The following is a 20,576-nucleotide window of genomic DNA, read 5'->3' as shown; positions in this document are numbered from 1 at the left end:
TTTCTGTATTCCTTTAGCTGTATATCTTATTTCTTAGTTACATATAAAAAATTTTTTCACATTCATTTTTAAAACTTTGAGTTCCAAATTCTCTCCCTTCCTCCCTCCCCACCTACCCTCACTGAGAAGGCAAGCAATTCAATATAGGTTATATATGTGCAGTCATGCAAAACACTTCCATAATAGTCATGTTGTGAAAGACTAACTATATTTCCCTCCATTCTATCTTGCACCCCATTTTTTATATTCTCTCCTTTGACCTTGTCACTGCTCAAAAGTGTTTGCTTCTGATTACTCCCTCCCCTAATCTGCACTCCCTTCTATCATCCCCCCCCCCTTATCCCCTTCCTCCCTATTTTCCTGTAGGGTAAGGAATATTTCCATACCCAATGGATTGTGTATGTTATTCCCTCCTTAAGCCACATCTGAAGAGAGTTAAGATTCACTCATTCCATCTCACCTCCCCCCTCTTCCCCTTCACTGTAAAAGCTTTTTCTTGCCTCTTTTATGTGAGGTAATTTACCCCATTTACCATTCCCTTTCTCCTTCTCCCAGTATGATCCTCTCTCACTCCTTAATTTTATTTTTTAGGTATGATCCCTTCATGTTCAACTCACCTTGTGCCCCATATGTATATATGTTCCCTCCAACTACCTTAATAGTGAGAAAGGTCTCATGAGTTGCAAATATCATCTTTCCATGTAGGAATCTAAAGATTTCAACTTTAATGTCATTTATGATTTCTCCTTTTTGTTTACCTTTTCATGATTCTCTTGAGTCTTATATTTGAAAGTCAAATTTTCTATTGAGTTCTGGTCTTTTCATCAGGAATGCTTGATGCTCTATTTCATTGAGTATCCATTTTGCCTCCAAAGAATTACACTCAGTTTTGCTAGGTAGGTGATTCTTGGTTTCACTCCTAGTTCATTTGACCTCTGGAATATCATATTCCAAGCCTTCCAATCCCTTAATGTAGAAACTGCTAAATCTTATGTTATCCTTATTGTGTTTCCACAATACTTGAATCATTTCATTCTGGCTGCTTGCAATATTTTCTCCTTGATCTGAGAACTCCGGAATTTGGCTATAATATTCCTAGGAGTTTTCCTTTTGAGATCTCTTTCAGGAAAGAATCAGTGGATTCTTTCAATTTCTATTTTACCCTCAGGTTCTAGAATATCAGGGCAGTTTTCCTTGATAATTCCTTGAAAGATGATGGCTAGACTCTTTTTTGATCATGGTTTTCAAGTAGTCCAATAACTTTTAAATTATGTCTCCAGGATCTATTTTCTAGGTCAGTAGTTTTCCCAATGAGACATTCCACATTGTCTTCTATTTTTTCATTCTTTTGGTTTTGTTTTATAATTTCTTGATTTCTCATATAGTTGTTAACTTCCATTTGCTCCATTCTAATGTTTAAGGAATTATTTTCTGCAGTGAGTTTTTACACCTCCTTTTCCATTTGGCCAATTCTGATTTTTAAGGCATTCTTCTCCTCATTGGCTTTTTGGGCCTCTTTTGCCATTGGGTTAGTCCATTTTTTAAGGTGTAATTTTCCTCAGTATTTTTTGGGTCTTCTTTAGCAAGCTGTTGAGACATTTTTCATGATTTTTTACATCGCTCTCATTTTTCTTACCAATTTTTCCTCTACTTCTCTTACTTGCTTCTTAAAATCCTTTTTTGGCTCTTCCATGGTCTGAGGTCAATTCATATTTTTCTTGGAGGCTTTGGATGTAGGAACTTTGACTTTGTTGTCTTCTTCTGATTGTATTCTTTGATCTTCTTTGTCACCAAAATAAGATTCTATAGTCTGAGTCCCTCCCCACCACTGTTTGCTCATGTTCCCAGTCAATTATTTGACTTCTAAACTTTTCATTAAGATAGAGCTCTGCTTCCAGTGTGAAGGGTGAACTGTCCCAAGCTTCAGGTGTTTTGTGCAGTTGTTTTCAGAGATACTTCTAGGGACCTACAAATTTTCAGTTCTTCCAAGGTGGTATGATCAAAAGTGAGGTGTATACTCTTTTTCTGGACTGTGCTCTGGTCTATGAGTGACCACAGGCACTCTTTTCTGCCTTGGAACTGTGAGGAGTATACCCTTTTACCACTGATACAAGCTGTGCCCCACCAGCCCCCCTCCCTGCCCCAGGACTGTGACCCAGATCCAAGCATGGGTGTAGCAAAAGAATCCTGCCTCAACACCAGCAAAGAGATTCCTGCAATACCACTCTGATCAGTCACTCAATCCCCCCAGTCTGTGGGCTAAAAGCTCCAGAAGCAGCCACTGCTGCTGCCCCAGGGCTGCTCTAAGGCCAGGGCTGGACCATGCTCCTCTCTGACCCTGGTCTGATATACCTTTCCTACTGACCTTCTAAGTTTTTTTCTTGGTGTTTGTGTGTTGAGAAGTCTGGAAACTGCCACAGCTGCCCATGATTCAGTCTCCTGAGGCCTGCACTGACTTTTCTTTGGCCCATTTTTGCCTGTGACGCCCATGCTGAACAGTGCTCCTCTCCTAGGCTAGTGCTGCATACCTTTCCTATCAATCATCCAGGTTGTCTTGGGCTGGAAATTTGTTTCACTGTCTTTTTGTGGGTTTTGCTGCTCTTAGAATTTGTTTAGAGTCATTTTTACAGGTATTTGGAGGGGTTTGGGGGAAAACTCAAGCAAGTCACTGTTTTTACTTCACCATCTTGTCTCTGCCCGGAAAAATAAATTCTTAATGGAATAAGAAATTCATAATTATTTCTAGTGAGAAGGAGGATCTCATGCATACACACACAAGAGTCCAGCCAAAACTAGACCAACAAATTTATCTGAGCCATTAAAGAACTATATGTCTATGTATAGTGCTAACATTCTAATTGGGGAAGAAGAAACATGTATCACTTCATAATGTTAATGTATTTAAATAATATTAAGGTAGTTTAATAATAATAATAAAGAACATCTAGGGGTTGATTGTGTTTATTCTTGGACTCTTAAGTGGACAAAGGAATGTAGGTAAAAGAGAAATAAAGAAATGTAGAAAAAGAAGAAAGATTGCAGAACTTAATATTTCATGTAATTGGGGTACATAAGAAGATTGGATAAACATGGAAGAAAGGTAAAGAATGGAGGAATCAGATGAACCTCACTTTGAAATGGACAAAAAGGTTTGAACGCATGATTTGTTATAAAAAATACATCTAATTTAACAAGGAAACAAGTCACACAAAAAACAAATTTTATGATCTTAAAACAGGAAAGGAAAAATAGAACTAAAATCTTATAGTCTCTTAGACAATTGGGGAATGGCTGAATAATTGTGCTATGTGAATGTAATGGACTATTATTGAGACTTTAAGAGATAATTTTAGGAAATCCTGGAAAGTATAAATTGACACAGAGTTAAGTGAGCAGAAACAGGATTACAATTTGTACAAGGACAGGAATATTGATATTATTAGCACATCTTGTTTTTATTTTAAATGTAATATATTTTATTTTCCAAATTACATGTTAAAGTAATTTCAACATTTTCTTTAAAGTTTTGAGGTCCAAATTCTATCCCTTCTTTCCTTCTCCCTCCCTGAGGTGGTAATCAATCAGATACAGGTTATACATATGCAGTCATGTAAAACATTTCCATATTAGTCATTTTGTACAAGAAGACTTAATAAATAAAAGAAAAAAAAGAGTAAAAGAAAGACAGTGGAAATGACATGCTTCAGTCTATATTCAAACAGTACCAGTTCTTTCTCTGGAGACAGATTGTATGCTTCATCGTGACCTTTGGGACTGTTTTGATCACTGTATTGCTGAAAATAGCTAAGTCATTCACAGTTCATTATACGATATTGCTGTTACTGTGTACAACATTCTCCTGGTTCAGCTCACTTCACTTTTCATCAGTTCATGTAAATCTTTCCAGGTTTTTTTTTAAATCCCCCTGCTCATTATTTCTTATAGAACAATGGTATTCCATTACATTCATATATCACAACTTGCTCAGCCATTCCCTGATTGATGGACATTCCCTCAATTTCCAATCTTAACCAATGCAAAAAGAGCTGATAAAAATATATTTGTACAAGTGAGTCCTTTTCTTTCTTTTTGATGTTTTTGAGATATAGACCTAAATGTGGTATTGCTGGATCACAAGGTATGTACAGTTTTATGGAAACACAACTTTTAAAACCAGGATTCTAATAAAAGAATGGCCAATCATATCTCTAGCAAATTGAAGATGAAGCATGTTACCTACCCTCTGACAGAGGTGATGGACATAAAGTTAAAAGGTATAATTTTGCACAAAGCCATTGGGATTCATTGTGGTAACTATGCTTAAGTTATAAAGTCTTGTAGTTCTCCTTTCTTTCAGTTAATTGGGCAGGTGGTTCATGGTGGGGGAAGAAATTGATTAGGTACAGCAATTAACAAAAAAAAAGCAGATTATTGAAACTTTTAAAAGGTAGATAAGCAATGGAATATCAGTAGAAAGCACAAACAATACTACTGAAGGTAACGTGTGGAATTTATTATATTATTTTTTAAGTGAGGAAATTAAAATGGAAATTCCTACTTGCATCTAGAATCCTTTTTGTTCTCCTGTTCGAATGGAAATGCTGTTTCTAGTGGTTAAATTTAGACTAAAAGAGTAATGATTTTTTTAATAAGCTACTTAAGATGTAACTATTTTTAAAAATTCCATCACAAAAGCTATAAACAATGCCAAGTTTTGTACAACAATTAATTTTGATATAGTGAAATATTCTTCTGTTTTTGATGACATCTCTCTATCTAGGGAATACCTGAGCTATAGAAGTTAGATGGTAATAGCCTGCCAATCTCAAGTTAAAATAGTCCAAATTTTCAAGGACACAGATGTTCTTATATGTAAGAAAGAAAAACAAAAAAAATATACTCCCTGAGGGCAAAAAGCTTGTCTTTTATGCTTTCTATATTTGCTTGAAGTAGTTAGCAATGTCAGTATATACATATGTGTGTGCATGTGTGTGTGTGTGTATATATATGTGTGTACATATGTATGTGTATACACATACATAACATATATGTATGTATATGTGTGTGTGTGTGTGTGTGTGTGTGTGTGTATGTGTGTGTGAATTAGGTAACCACTATGTACTAAGATCTGTGCCAAGGGCTGGGGAGACCAAGAAAGGCAAAAGACAGCACCTACCTTTGAAGAGCTCACATGAGGGAGACAACATGCAAATAACTATGGCCAAACAAGTTATGTTTAGGATAAATAGGAAATACTGGAGAGATATGTCATTAGAATTAAGAGAGATTGTTAAGGACTTCCAATAAAAGGTGATATTTTAGCTAAGACTGAAAGGAAGTTATGAGATGGGGATGAGAAGAGAGAGAATTCAAGGCATGGAAGATAACCATTGAAAATGCCTGAAGTTAGGAGATGGAGGATCTTGTTTGAAAAACAGCAAGGCAACCAGGGTTACTGAATCAAAAACTACCTATGATGATGTGCGGTATAAGAAGACTGGAAAGGCTGGGGTTAAGGGAAAGACATACTAGATTAAGAATATCTCTGAATGCCAAATAAAGGATCTTAGAAGTTGTAGGGATACATTTGAATTTATTAAGCAGGAGAGTAACACCATCAGACATGTGCTTTAGAAGGAATCACTTTGACAACTGGGTGGAGGACGGACTAGAGTGTGGGGAGATTTATGGCATGAAGACAAAACAGCAGGCTGTTGCAATAGTCTATGAGTGAGGTGAGAAGGTCCTATATCCAGGTGGAGGCAGTATCAGAGGAGAGAAAGGGAGAGATGTCACAAATGTGAAATCGACAAACCTTGGAAATACAATAAATTTGGGAGTGAGAGGCAATGAGAAGTTGAGGATGACAAAAAGGTTGTAAGTCTGAGGAAATAGGAGGATGGTGATGCCCCTGATAGTAACAGTGCAGTTTGGAAGTGAGATAGATGGGGTGGGGGAAAGATAATGAGTTCTGTTTTGGACATGTAGTTTAAGATATCTATAGGACATTGATTTGAGATATTGAATAGTTAGAGATACAAGACAGGAGGCCTGCAGAGAGTTTAGGGGTGGATTATTAGATTGAGAATCATAAGCATAGAGATGATAATTGAATTTTTAGGAATTGATGAGATCACCAATGGAAATAGCACATAGAGAGAAAGGAACAGGACCCAGGACAGAGAACTGTGAGAAACACATGGCTCACAGGCATGACCTGGATGGAGATACAGCAAAGGAGAATGAGAACAAGCTGTTGGATGTATTGGAAGAGAAGCAGGGGAGAGTAGACTCCTAAAAACCTAGAGAGAAAAAAGTAACAAGGAGAAGAGGGTGATAGACATTGCCCAAATTTACTGAGAAGTCAATAAGGATGAGGATTAAAAAAGTCCTTTGGATTTGGTAATTAAAAGATTGTTGTTATTTTGGAGAATGTGGTTTTGGTTGAATGATGAACTATACTGTAGACAACTAAGAAGAGTGACAGGAAAGAAAATGGAAGCATGTATTGTATGTTGGCTTCTTGAGTATAGACACAAAAGGCACAAAAGATATGGGATGACAGCAATGATGGATGGATTCAGGGAGAGGTGTGTGTGTGTGTGTGTGTGTGTGTGTGTGTGTGTGTGAGAGAGAGAGAGAGAGAGAGAGAGAGAGAGAGAGAGAGAGAGAGAGAGAGAGAGAATGAAGGAGACATGGAGACATGTGAATGTTTATAGACAGTAGGGAAATAGCCAATGGACAGCAAGGGATTAAAGGTAGGAGGGAATGGGATGATGGAGAAGAAAATCACTTAGAGAAGATGGAATGGAATAGGATCATTTGTGCATTTAGTGATGTTTGCCTTGGTAGTAAGAAGCACCACCCCATAATATGAGAGAGTGGTCCAAGAGAAGACAGTGGCAGAAGTCATTTGGGTAATGTGGGATAAAGAGCAAGGAGAAAGAGAGTTCTCAGCAAATTACTTCATTGGAGAAAAGAATGCATTATTTATTTATTTTTACATTCTTTTATTTTTAAATTTTGAGTTCCAAATTCTCTCCCTCCCTCCCTTAACCCTATACCCACTGAGAAGGCAAGAAATATAATATCGATTATACAAGTGAAATTATGCAAAACATATGTCCATATTTGCCATATCAAAAAAAGGAAGAAAAAAGTGAGAAAATTATGCTTCAGTTTGCACTCAGAGTTCATCAGTCCTTTCTCTGGAGGTGGATAGCATTTTTTTTCATCATTAGTCCTTTGAAATTGATTTGGAACATTATATTGATCAGAGTAGTGATGTCTTTCATAGTTCATCAGCATTACATTACGGTTACTGTGTACAATGATCTCCCAGTTCTTCTCAATTCACTTTGCATGGGTTCATATAGTTCATGCCATCTTTTTCTAAAACCATCCCCCCTCATCATTTCTTAAAGCACAATAGCACTCCATCAAAATCAGCTGCCACAACTTGTTCAGACATTCCCTACCTAATTGATGAGCATCCCCTAGATTTCCAATTCTTTGCCATTACAAAAAAGCTGCTATAAATATTTTATACATATAGGTCCTTTTTCCTTTTTCTTTGATCTATCTATGCTACAGACCTAGTACTGGTATTGTTCAGTCAAAGGGAATGCACAGTTTTAGAGCCCTTTTGGGCATAGTTTCTAATTGTTCTCCAGAATGGTTGGACCATTTTGCTACTCCACTTATTATACCTATTTTTCCCTCATCCCCTTCAGCAATTGTCATTTTGAGAGATGTGAGGTGGTACCTCAGAGTTGTTTTAATTTGGTTTCTTTAATTAATATTGATTATAACATTTTTTTCATATGACTACAGATAGGTTCTATTTCTTCTTCTGAAAACTACCTGTTCATGTCTTTTAATCACTTATTGATTGGCAATGACATATTTTTTTATAAATTTGACTGAGTTTTATGCTCAGTATATATTTGAGAAATGAGGCCTTTATAAGAGAAACTTGCTGTAAAAGTTATTTTGTATTACTTCATTGCCTATGAAACATTTTAGCACAATGTAGTTTCCTTGATTATCTCTTTTGAGTAGGTCTATTTTTTCTTTTGCTTTGTTTGCGATCATGATTGCTACCCCTGCCTTTGTTATTTCAGCTGATGCATATTAAATTTTGCTCCAGTCTTTTATTTTACCTCTATATGTGTCTTTCTGTTTCAAGTGTGCCTCTTATAAACAACATATTGTTGTATTCTGTTTTCTAATTCAATCTGCTATGTGCTTCCATTTTATGGATGAGATTATCCCATTAATATTCACAGTTATGATTATTGTTTATTTCCCTTCACTCTGTCTTCTCCTCCTCCTCCTCCTCCTCCTCCTCCTCCTCCTCCTCCTCCTCCTCCTCCTCCTCCTCCTTCTTCTTCTTCTTCTTCTTCTTCTTCTTCTTCTTCTTCTTCTTCTCTCTCTCTTCTGTCCCTCCTTAGAAGTATTTTTTGCTTCTACCACTGCCTCCCTTAATCTGTCCTCCCTTTCATCATTCCTCCTTTCCTATTTTCCTATTGATTAGGTTACATTTCTATACACAACTATGTTTGTATATGTGTGTGCGTGTTCTTCCCTCTTTGAACCCATTCCAATGAGAGTGAGGGTCAAGAATTGGCCTCCAACCCCTCCATCTTCCCTGCCATTGTAAAGCTCTTCCTTGTGAAAGGCAGGGATACCAATCATAATCACAAACAAAGCAAAAGGAAAATAGATCTACTAAAAAAAAAAAATTCCCCATTCTACCTCTCCTTTCTCCCCCTCCCAGTGCATCCCTCTTTCGCATCTTTTCATTGTTTTGGAGATCTTTCCAACATAATCCATTCCTACCAATGACATCTGTCAATGTCAGCTCTTTTTAAATGCCCTAATAATGATCAAGTACTTAAGAGGTACATGTATCATCTTCCCATATAGGAAAGTAAACAGTTTAACTTTATTGAGTTATTTATGATTACTCTTTCATGTTTCTCTTTTTACACTTTTCTTGAGTCTTCTGTTTGAATATCATTTTTTTTGTTCAGCTCTGCTCTTTTTATTAAGAACACTTGAAAGTCCTCTATCTCATTAAATATCTCTCCCCGCCTCCCCAAAGAATTACACTCAGTTTTACTGGTTAGGCTATTTTTGGTTTTACTCCTAGCTCCTTTGCCTTCTGGAATATCATATTATAAGCCCTCTACTCCTTTATTATGGAAGCAACTGTATCTTGTGAACCCTGACTACGGTTCCACAATATTTGGATTGTTTCTTTCTGGAAATTAGAAGTATTTTCTCTTTGACTTGGGATATCTGGAATTTGACTTTAATATTCCTGGGAGTTTTTATTTTGGCATCTCTTTCAGGAGGTGATGGGTGAATTCTTTCAAATTCTACTTAACCCTCTGGATCTAAGATATCAGGGCAGTTTTCCTGGATAATTCATTGAAATATGATGCCTAGGTTGTTTTTTGAACATGACTTTCAGATAGTCCAATAATTCATGAATCATCTCTCCTCATTTTATTTTCCAGGGCATTTGTTTATCCAATGAGATATTTCACATTGTCTTTTATTTTTTCATTCTTTTGACTTTGTTTTATTCTTTCATGATATCTCATGGAGTTATTAGCTTCCACTTGTCCAATTCTAATTTTTGAGGAATCATTTCCTTCACTGAGCTTTTGCACCTCTTTTTGCATTTAACCAATTCTGACTGTAAGGAGTTCTTTTCTTTGGTGAATTTTTGTACCTCCATTTCCATTTGGCCAATTCTGTTTGTTTGTTTTTTTTAAGGAGTAATTTTCTTTACTTTTTTTGTGCCTCTTTTACCAAGTTGTTAATTCCCTTTTCATAATTTTCCTTCATCACTCTAATTTCTTTTCCCATTTTTCCTTCTACCACTCTTATCTTTTTCTTTAATTGTTCCAGGAATTCTTGTTTGGTTTGGATCCAATCAGCATTTTTTGAGGCTTTTTTTTTGGCTGTTTTCTTCTTCTCAGTTTATATCCTAGTCTCTCCTGCCACTAAATAGTTTATAATGGTCAAATTCTTTTCTTGTTGTTTGCTCATTTTCCAGCCTATTTCTTAACTTTGAACTTTATGTTCAAAGCTGGACTCTTCACCTAAGGGTGGGAAGGCCCTGTCCCAAGCTTCAGGCTTTTTTGTGCTGCTGTTTTCAAAGCTTGTTTTGGGGTCTACAAGTTTTTGGTGCTTCCAAGGTGATGTGACCCTGGGAAAGGTATTATCATTGCTCTCCTGGTCTGCACTCTGATATATACTTAGGAAGCTCCTCTGCTCCCCTGCTACTACAATTGTTAGTGTTCCTCTTTGCTCTGGAGCTGTCGCCCTGCTCCCTTGTGACCAATCACCAGTGCTCCTCTCAACCCTGAAACTATGATCCAGAACTGTGTATGGGAAACAGAGTTGCCAAACAGCACCAACTGTACCCACTTCCAGCAAAGGGTCTCCTGTAATCACTTTCTGACCAGTTGTCTTACCCCCTTACTACCCCTGGGCTGAGAACTCCTGAAGTAGCAGTAGCAGCAGCTGCTGCTGCCAGATGTGTAGGCTCTGGACAGGCCTCCATCCCCATGTCATAGACTTCTCCTACCTACCTCTTAAATTTTCATAGGCAGGAAAAATTCTTCACCCCAACATTTTGTTGACTCTGCAACTACAAAATTTGATTTAAGGCATTATTTTAAATATGTTTGGAGGGGAATATTGGGAGAGTTCAACTGGGTGGCTGTCCCAATCTGCCATCTTGGCTCTTCCCTTAATCCTACTCCTGACCTTATTTTTTTCAGTAAAATATGAAATAAAGTTCTTAGTTGAGATTGAGGAGGAGAGATGAAAGGCTTGAAGAGAGATAAAATCATTTGAGAAAGCTGATGTGTTGTATATATATATATAGTGAGTTAATTGGGGAAATTTAAAAAAAAATTCCTCATAGCAGAGAGGGCCCAGCTGAAATTTTGTAACATAAATTTGTATTAGACTCAAAACAGTTGAATGATTTTTTTTTCCACTTTCATTCAGCAGCAAGTGTGTAGGGTGAAGGCAGTGAACTCCAAGGCCAAGGCTTGGCAAGACGCAGTGTATAATATGATAAGGAGGCAAGGGACTCAAAAGAAGATCTTTGAAGTGGTTCACCAAGGGATCAAGATGGGAAAAGGAGGATAGTGTTGCTAGTACAGGTTTGAGGGCCTGGGAGAGAATTGTCGGGTCAAAAGACCAGAAGTCACTTTATAGATGAAAAACAAGTTTTGGATTTGGAGGGCATTGGAAGTGGTTTAAAAGTCAATAGATTGTTTCTGGTAAAGGAATTAAAAAATTTATGAATATGGAGGTGGTTCATTTATGGGTGATAGTAAGATAAAGGTCATCTTTGCTTTGTGGCTGAGGCAGGAAAGAAGAGTAAGCTGAGGAATTGGGAAAATTAGAGTATTTGAGGGAGTATATATATACATATATATGTATATATATACTCCCTCAAATGTATATATATATATATATATTGAAGTCCCCTAGTATCAGTACTTACCCTCTGTGACAGGAGGCTGGTATATTGTAATGGTGCTTCTCCTGTCCCTTCAGGAGGTTGTAGATTAGGAAGGAGATTCATGGTGATTAGGCAGAAGAGCAGAGCATAAGGCACTCTTTCAGAGGCTGGAAATCAGGAAGGAAATGTGAGGGTCACAATCGTATGGCACTCACCTCTTCTCCCTCCCGCTCTTCCCTAAGACTGGAAACCAGGCAAGTGATTAATGGAGATCAGGCAGGAAAGGGGTGAGGCAAGATGGTAAGGCACAACATTATCAGGTGGTGTAGGATCAGTCAGAAAAGAGAGGGAGAAAAGACACATTTTTTTTCATTTGTCACTGTGCTATTTAAAGCAGAAGATTGTGTATGTTAGAGAAGAACACAATCTCAAAAACAATACTCAAATACTTACAGTGGGTCCTCCTCACCCACCAAATAAAGCTCCAACTTTTCTGGCCTTCATGATTCTCTACAAGCTAAAGACTTTATCTCATTCCTTAAATACTCTAAATCTAGCCATCTGGGGCTCCTCCCCAATCCCAAACACTTGTAGTTTGGTTTGTTTCACTGGTTTCCAATACCCAAAATGCCCTTCTCCTTCTAAACCTATTAATTAATATTCTACCCATCTTCCCAAGCCCACCTTAAATGCTATCTTCTCCAAATCCTTCAAGGATTCACCTTACTGAATCATCTTCCTCTGTAGGAATGGACTATTCTTTGAACTTACATAGTTATAATCTAATTTGTATTATAGTTAATTTGCAAATGTTTTGTCACTTTTTTCAATTCCCTAAGGGCAGAGCCCTCTTTATACCTAACTCCTACCCCACCCCCAGTTTCCTTTACGTGTTGAATTTAGTAAATTCTGTGGAGTAAATGAACTTCCCAGACTAGCTCACATATGGAACTTTATGCTGTACAAAGATACCCTCCTTTGTTTCTTTTCAAAAGCAACTGGGACATCTGTTGTAGCTAGGTGCCTAAGAAAAGGCAAGTCCAAAGAAGAAAGAGCATCAGATCAAAAACGGAGTAGACATATGCAGGGGGAAACAGAGGGGTTGGGGTTTGGGAAAACAAGATTGAGTCCTGGGTTGGAAAAGTGAGAAAAAATGTTACTAACTTTTCTTTCACATACTAACACCTCTCTGTCACACTAGAGGACCAGCAGGATGACTGAATCCTGACAGTGCAGCTGATAAATCTCTTGCCAGCAACAGCTGTGGATAGAAAACCTAGGAGGAGTTAAAAATCTGACGCCTTCTAGAAAAAGACCCCTCCTTCTCTGCTATAAAAAGAAAAACCACATGACATGGTTTGGGGGAGGGCGAGGTGACAGGGAAAGTAAAGGGTTGGTGGGGGATGGGCAATGAATCTTCTAGGAATTGTCCAGTAACAGCTCAGTAAGAAGCCCAGTAAATGAGAGAGAGAAAGAGTTTGTGTCCGGGACCCCACCCCACCGACTGTTGCTTGGCTTGCCAGATTGTGGGGCGACAGAGTTATCTGCCTTTCTCTAATCTATCCTTGGCAAAACCCGGACAGTGACGCTGCCGCCCTTTCCTCCCTGTCTCCCTCCTTTTCTCCTCCCCGCCTCCCTGCAGACAGGAGGAGGGGAGATGGGAGGAGTGAGCGAGCTGGGCAGAGCTGGAAACTGGGCACTGCATAGAGTGAGAGAGCAAGAGAGCTAAGCGCTGGGGAACAGGGCAGCTAACGCTCTGAGCTGCCAATGCCGCGGTTGCCTTCAGCGGCTGCAACACCTGGAATAGACGCGAAAGGATTCTTCTCCACCCTCTATCACCTTTCGCAGCAGCTGCATTCCTGACCATTCTTCTCATTCAAGCAGCCAGATCTGGGGGGTGGGGTAAGGGAGGCAGGAACTCTTACAGGATTGTTACTTCTACAGGATTGGCTTGCTATTTCTATGATTATTTTAGTGGAGTTTTATTTTATTTCATTCTGTGCGTGTTTTCGCCCTACATCTCCCTGGAAGCGGTGCTGCATCGTCTCCTAACTCCAGAGGGGGCCAGAGTTGCTGGGGGCCAGATCTGGTAGCGGCTCCCCTGGGCATGGCTTCAGCTGGCAGCGGGATGGAGGAGGTGCGTGTGTCGGTGCTGACCCCGCTGAAGCTTGTGGGGCTGGTATGCATCTTCCTGGCGCTGTGTCTGGACCTGGGAGCCGTACTGAGCCCAGCCTGGGTCACAGCGGATCATCAATATTACCTGTCCCTGTGGGAGTGCTGCCGGAAACCCGCCAACGTAGACATCTGGCACTGCGAGTCCACTCTGAACAGCGGTGAGAGCTCTTCTGTAATGTACCTCCTCCTCCCAGCCCGCCCCGCGCTCCTCCCTGTGCTCTTAGCTGTCCCCAAGCCACAGCGCATCGACTCCCTCTCCTACTTCTGTTAGCCGCGAAGTGCTGCCCCCGCCTAACCCCCCGCCCCCCCAGTGGTATCTGGTTTCTCGCAGGCTAGCTAACCCCTGCTGGCTCCCGCGTGACTCTCCCAACTAGTGTCTGCAATCCCTTCCCAACTCAAGCCCTTGGTCTCAGTTCCTCAGGCACATCCCAAACGCCTTTTCCACCCCAGGCCCTGGGCCAAACCTCTTCCTACTAAGCTCTCCTTCGAGCGCCTCCCCCCCACTTCCCCCGCCCCAATCCTCAGTGCTCCGTTCATTTGGCCATTCCTTTAGCTCACAAGTAACACATGGTATTTTCTGTAATTGCTATAATTTGCGGCAAGGACCATGTGGAGGTTTTAAAAACATAACGCCTTCTCCGCTCCCATTTTTCAAAAGGTGGAAAAGCAAAACAAAACACCCCCCGAGACCCAAGTAGTCTTCCTAGATACTGTGTCCCACTCCACTCCCCTTTCTTACTCTGAGAAAGTAATTTTTCTGAATTTATTTATTTATTTTTTCCTCTCTTGGTGTTCAACTCTATCCTATCTGGGTTTTTCCAGTCCAATTTTTGCTTAGGGTTTTATTCCTGCAGGTTTGGAGGGATAATAGAGCAGAGCGAATGGTTTGAATTTCCTTTTTTGGTGTCACAGTAAGTGATTTTTTCCGGATTCTCATCTTCTTTCCTTTTCTCCTTTCCCTACCCTCCGCCCATCGTCCCTAAAAATCCTCATTCTTTCTCCGGGGTGAACTGCTCACAGATGTCTAAAAAGTTGTGACTTCTACTGCCGGTTGTATATTTAGGTTGCATTGATCAGCCTCCTTTATGGGGTAGGGGTTGGTTGAGAGGAGAGCGAGAGTCAATGGATCACCCTCTCCTTCGGTACTAAACAAATACACTCCTCTGCCTTGCGATATCTGGCTTCCCCGCCTTCATACTCATCAATGCCCGCCTCCACCCACTGCCTAGGTTCCCACCACCTTCACCAAGAGACCCTACTGGCCCCCCTAGCCCCGGTCTGGGGTATATTCCCTCTGACACTGTCTGCCGGCCTCCTCAGCCTCCTCCTACTTTCTTGTTGCTATGCTATTGTTACCATTCTGTATTCTTCGGCTGTTGGTTTTAGTCCTAAGAAAGGGTATAGTCAAAAAAGATTTTCCTACTAAAAGAAATAGAACGTTGGACATTAAACACTGACATGTGATGAACCTGGTTAGATTTCATCATAAGTGGGTAAGTTTAGGTTTTCTTGAGAAAACTTGTGCAGCTTCACTAGACATGTTGGCAAGTTATACCCAAACTCACACCAGCACTAAAAACTAACTCCCTGGGATTTGTCTTTGTCTTCGTTTCCTTGGCATGGAAGAAAGTAGTTTTAATTGGTCGAGTTTCTTGTCTTAGTCTTTCTTTTTTCACTCTGAGCCGAGAAAATATCGACTCAAAATATATAGTGACAATTTCTTGGTGGTGGTTGTTTAATTCACCATCAAGTGGGCTGACAGGAGGACAATATATAGTGCTTTCATTTCGTTAGAGGTTGCTTGTTTACAACTGAAGACACAGATTGGTTCTTTAAAACGTCTCTCTTAAGTAACCGGGGTATCCAAACAAACTTTGGAAGAAAATACCTTTTCTTTCTTCTCTCCAATATAAATGGAAATTTATGTAGGAATGTCAGCTTCAACATGTTTCCTTAGCAACGTGAATCTTTTGCCCCTTTCTCACTGTCTCCTGAAATAATAGCCCTGATTGCATAAAGACTTTTTCAGATAGGTTAAAATAATAACGGCTTCAAATCCCCTCTTTCTTTTCATATTCTTCTCCCTTTATCCTTCCAAAGAATGTGGGGAATGGAGAGTAGTCCGATTGGGCTTGTTGAACAGTATGTAATGTTGGTTAATCTTTCCTTAATTGCCTCAACAGTATCTATAGCTTAATTTAAAAAAAAAAAATTAGACTAGAGGGCAGTAAATAGGGAGATACAAGTGTAATGTAAATGTAGTCAAATGGAATACTTTAAGGTAAAAATCCAAGGGGAACACAGTTGTCTTTTTTGATTCTCCTTCTTCTGCCCCTCAAAAGAAATTCCTACCATTGCATTCATTTAATTAAGGTTCCTAAGTATCAACTTAGCTTTATTTTAATTAAAAAAAAATTAAATCCCAGAAGAGTTAGGGTTAACAAGCTCCTGGAAAAGAAGTGGTGATTGTTTTATTTTAAGGATACTTGAACAAGCCCTTTATGTCTGTAGTCTACTACTCTTTCTTTACTAGTGTAGGGGGAGGAGGGATACAGAAAACCAACCTATCCCCTTCTCCTCCCCATAATATTACATAATGTGTGTGGATTTTTTTTAATTTCAAGTGAACTTTTGAGTATAACAAAAAAAATGAGTGTCTAACTATATGAAAATAGATAGAGAGAGCCAGCACAGAAGCTGACAGTCCTTTGCTTTCCTGTTTGTGTTCCATAGCAAGCTGCATTTTAGCTGGTTGACTGAGAAACTGCAGAAAGCAGAGATAAAGCATCTTTTCTGGTGCTTTGAAAAGATGGACTTCATTGTCCCTTGAAGTAGGTTACCTCGGGAGGCAGTATCAAGGACAGAGTTTTCCTGAAGACCCTTCACAGCATCTTCAAGGCTTAATTAAAAATGAATTGCCATGAAATGGCAAGTGCATGTTTTTTTGAGCAGGGAATTTTCAAGAATATTTCTACGGGCAGCAACATGCCCTGTTTCCACTCTGCATCCTCTGCAAATCCCTTCCATTTCAATGCAGCATTTTAATTTTGATACAAAATGTGCACCCTTTGTTGTTTATAATGCATTTTGTAGTTTTAACTGAGCATAGCTCTGTCCCTGTTAGCATAAGCCTGTTGAAGCCAGCTTCAACACTTGTAGTATATGAACTATGCTAACCCTGACAGTGGGTTAATCAGCCACAATCTTCTTCACCCATATCCTTTATGCTCTGAGGGGGGAATTCAGCTTGTAGGGGTGACCAGTTATAAAGAAATATTTTTATAAATGTTCCAAAAATCAGATTAGGAAAATGGATAATTTAGTATCCAGTTCAGTGTGGAGAGGAAGAAAAACATTTCAAGTCTACAAACTTGGGGCCATGCACATTTATGCTCATGTGCGCACAAGATGTTATATCCACAAGGGTATGACTCACTGGATTTCTTCAGAAATGTAGTGTGGCAGACCTCTTGTTTGTAGGTAGTCTTTTGCCAAAATTTTTAATATGTCCATATGCAGAATAGCAATAACAATAATCCTTTTGCTTGATCATTGTGTTTTAATACTTCATTAATATTGCATAGTTAAGGCTTATCACATACTTGAAGTGAGAAGAGATCAGATATAACAACTAAGTGTATATTCTATATGTCTACACACACATGCACACACACAGAGTATCCATAAAATTGTAGCCTAGTAGCTTACTAGATCATAAAAGTTTTATTTTGTGACTTTTGGGAAAATATGGAAAATATGTATGTTGTGTTCATGTGTTATTTTAAATAGCTTTTAAAAAAATAAACCCAGACTGTTCTTTTCAGTTCAGAGCGACCTATTGAGTAAGCAAAAATCAACAAAAGACCAGATCAATATGGTTAACCCTTCTAGTGCCTCTTGTGATACATGGAACGCATTCATTTATAACCTATTCTCAAACTATGGATTGATTTAATACATAGAGCCCCCACCCCACCCCAGGAACATAGTTATAACTATACATGAGGAATCCTAAAAGCCACTTTTTTAAAATGTGAATCACTAACATAGTTTTGGAAGTTTCATAAAGTATATATCAATTATAGGCAAAATACATTTTATTTTCCATCTATAAAACAAGGCTATTTGAAAAAAATGCTTTGAAAATGTAATGTAAGCTATAAATTTGTTTTTTTTTTAAATATAGCATCGAAAATCTAGTTTCACTGGCAGAATGCTAGCTAATGGTCAGCCCCCCTGACACAGTATCTGAACATTTCTCAACTCCTTAGATTTGGTGGCCTACTGTCCATAAATGCAACATCCATGCAGGCTTGGAATCTAAAGCATCCTTGTGAAACAAAATTGCCAGCTTAGAAGGTGTCTTCCTCTAGGGAAACTGCGGCTCATTGCTTTAAATGAGTTGATATTGACTAGTGTTTACAAATAGCTAAGCAAGATTGGTGGGTACTAAAATATCCTCTCCAGCAGAAGAAATGTAATTTTGTTGAGTCCAAAAGCAATCACACTTGCAAAAAACATTGATAAGTAACAATTTCATTTAGTATCAAATACTTTGAAATCAATTATATATCTAAAGCAATGCTTTTAAACATATATTATGAGCTAAAGAAAATCAAATAGTTCATTTCAACTTCATCAGAACCTTTAACTCCCAGTCTCTCATTTCCAAATGTATTCATTAATTTATTGCAGAAATCTAATAAGATCATGAATTCAGAGTTTATAAAGGGCATTAGTATCCTAGTCCAAACTTCATTTCAGGAGAAAATTCTGATACTCAGTAAAGTTAATTTGCCTGAACAAAGTTACAGAAGTACTAAATAGGAGATTAACAACTTGAATCCATGTCCTTTTAATCCAGTGCTTTCTTCCTTCTACCATTCTGAGTCCTCTCCTATAATTTATTGAGAAAACAGATGGATACTTTTTGGTTATATTTTCTTCAGAAACCTTCATTTTCAGTTCCAGCAAGGCCTTTGTTAAATTAGGTTAATCAATTTGAGACAGCTACGTGGTGCAATTTGTAGAGTTCTAGACCTGAAGTTAGGAAGTAAGACTTCATTTCACACTTAGACACTTACTAGCTATGTGACCCCTTGGCAAGTCATTTAACTTCTGTTTGCATCAGTTGCTTCATCTATAAAATGGCAATAATAACAGCATCTACCTCCCAGGGTTGTGAGGATAAAATGAGTTAATATTTGTAAGGAACTTTGCAAATGTCAAAGTGAGATATAATTGCCACTTATTATTATTCCTGTAAGAAACCTTTATTTTAAAAAAATGGATTTCACCCACCTACAGAGATATACTTCAAACAGTTTGCTACAAGTTAAAGTTGAATGAACATGACCATTTGGGAAGTTTACAGAAGCATCCATATCCAAAGTCATACTGTTAAAAAAAAAAAAAGGCTATCATTTGCCATTTTTTCCAATAATTTATGGTTGGTGCTTATTTTAGAAAGTATATGTATCAGATCACAATCATATTTAATATATTATTATATTTATATTATATTATAATATATAATATATTATTTATATATTTATATAATAGATTTATATATAAATATATATTATATTAATATATTAACAATATATCTACTGTAATGTAACATGATTCACAATGCTTACAATATATGTATGTATACATATATGTATATGTATATATGCACACAAATGCACACACAGAGACACACATAAATTAAGGTTACAATATTGTTTTCCATACTATCCAGTAAACCATAGAGGTCTTATATAACATAGTGCACTTTTAAACTATGTGTTAATCTTGTTTTCCAACAGTAGCTTATGAAAGAGTCCCATTGTGTTTTCTGTAACATAAATCAAATGAGAGGGAAATCTTTGGGGCAAGAAATTTAAGGTTCTTTTCATAAATAGCAGATTTTTGAGAGTGCATTAACAAAGAATTTTTTTTAACCTGAAACTCTGTGGTGCTTTTTTAGCTACACAATTACATTTGAGTATTACTTTCCTTGGCAATGTAATATCTACAATTTAACATGCACGTATTAAGGGAATGCCATTAAGGCAGAAGGGCAACAAAGATGAAAAATAAAGGTTTTTTTTTTTCATGAGGAGGAATTTACAGTAATCTAGGGAATATACAAAATTTATGACCATTGTAGCATATGATAATGTTCAGGAGAAATAGAGAAAAATTGCCCTGGGAAAGTTTGGGGAGGGAAAGAACATTTCCAATTATAAGGATCAGGGCAGACTGTGGAGTAAAAAGATCCTAAGCTGAACATTGACAGAAGAAAAAAAAAAACTAATTTAGCTAGAGAAGATGATGGTGTGCATAAGTTAGCATGGTTCAGTGGAAAAAAATTCAATGTGGAGTTGGAAGACCTGGGTTCAAAACCTGACTCTACTATTTAGTATTTATACGATCTTGGGCAAGTGATTGATCCTCTCTATGTCTAAGCTAACTTCTTAGGTCTCTTCCTGCTCTAAAGATATGATCCTATGATTCTGTTAGTTTAGTTATGAGGATGGACTACAGCAATGCATAGAGATAAAGATGGCAGGTGGAAATTAATTTGGTTGTAATATATAACATGTAGGTGGAAACAATGGAAAGATAGGATGGACATCATGTTGTGAATGACTCTAAATGGTAGGCTAAAAAGTTTGCATTTTACCCTATTCTGTTAATGTTAATTATTGTTTTTATGCAAGATTTTCTATATAGAACCAACAAAACCACAACCATAGTCATCTACCAATTTGTAGCCTTAAATGCCCAAGACAACTTGAGCTATCACAGCCTCTCTTAGGGAAGCATACAAATATATTTAACAAACCAGGTGGTCCTCTCTCACCCCCAATACAAGAACTCTCAATATTGCTTAATGTAACAACCATTTATTGGATACCAT

At 38.1% G+C, this 20,576-nt stretch overlaps 1 protein-coding gene across 1 annotated transcript in view; it reads left to right on the top strand.

Moving 5' to 3' along the window:
• Positions 1-12,960: 12,960 nt before the first annotated feature.
• TMEM47 (transmembrane protein 47) overlaps positions 12,961-20,576 on the top strand; it is a 43,073-nt gene continuing 35,457 nt past the window's right edge. Inside the window, exon 1 of the mRNA XM_027875637.1 lies at positions 12,961-13,827. Coding sequence (XP_027731438.1) covers positions 13,602-13,827 — 226 coding nt within the window. The 5' untranslated portion in view covers positions 12,961-13,601. The remainder of the gene's footprint in view (positions 13,828-20,576) is intronic.

This window comes from Vombatus ursinus, unplaced genomic scaffold (assembly GCF_900497805.2).
Source record: "Vombatus ursinus unplaced genomic scaffold, bare-nosed wombat genome assembly UNPS02014809.1, whole genome shotgun sequence".
Lineage (NCBI taxonomy): Eukaryota > Metazoa > Chordata > Mammalia > Diprotodontia > Vombatidae > Vombatus > Vombatus ursinus.
The sequence above is the reverse complement of the archived record's forward strand: the minus strand, read 5'-3'. Positions and strand labels throughout refer to the sequence as shown.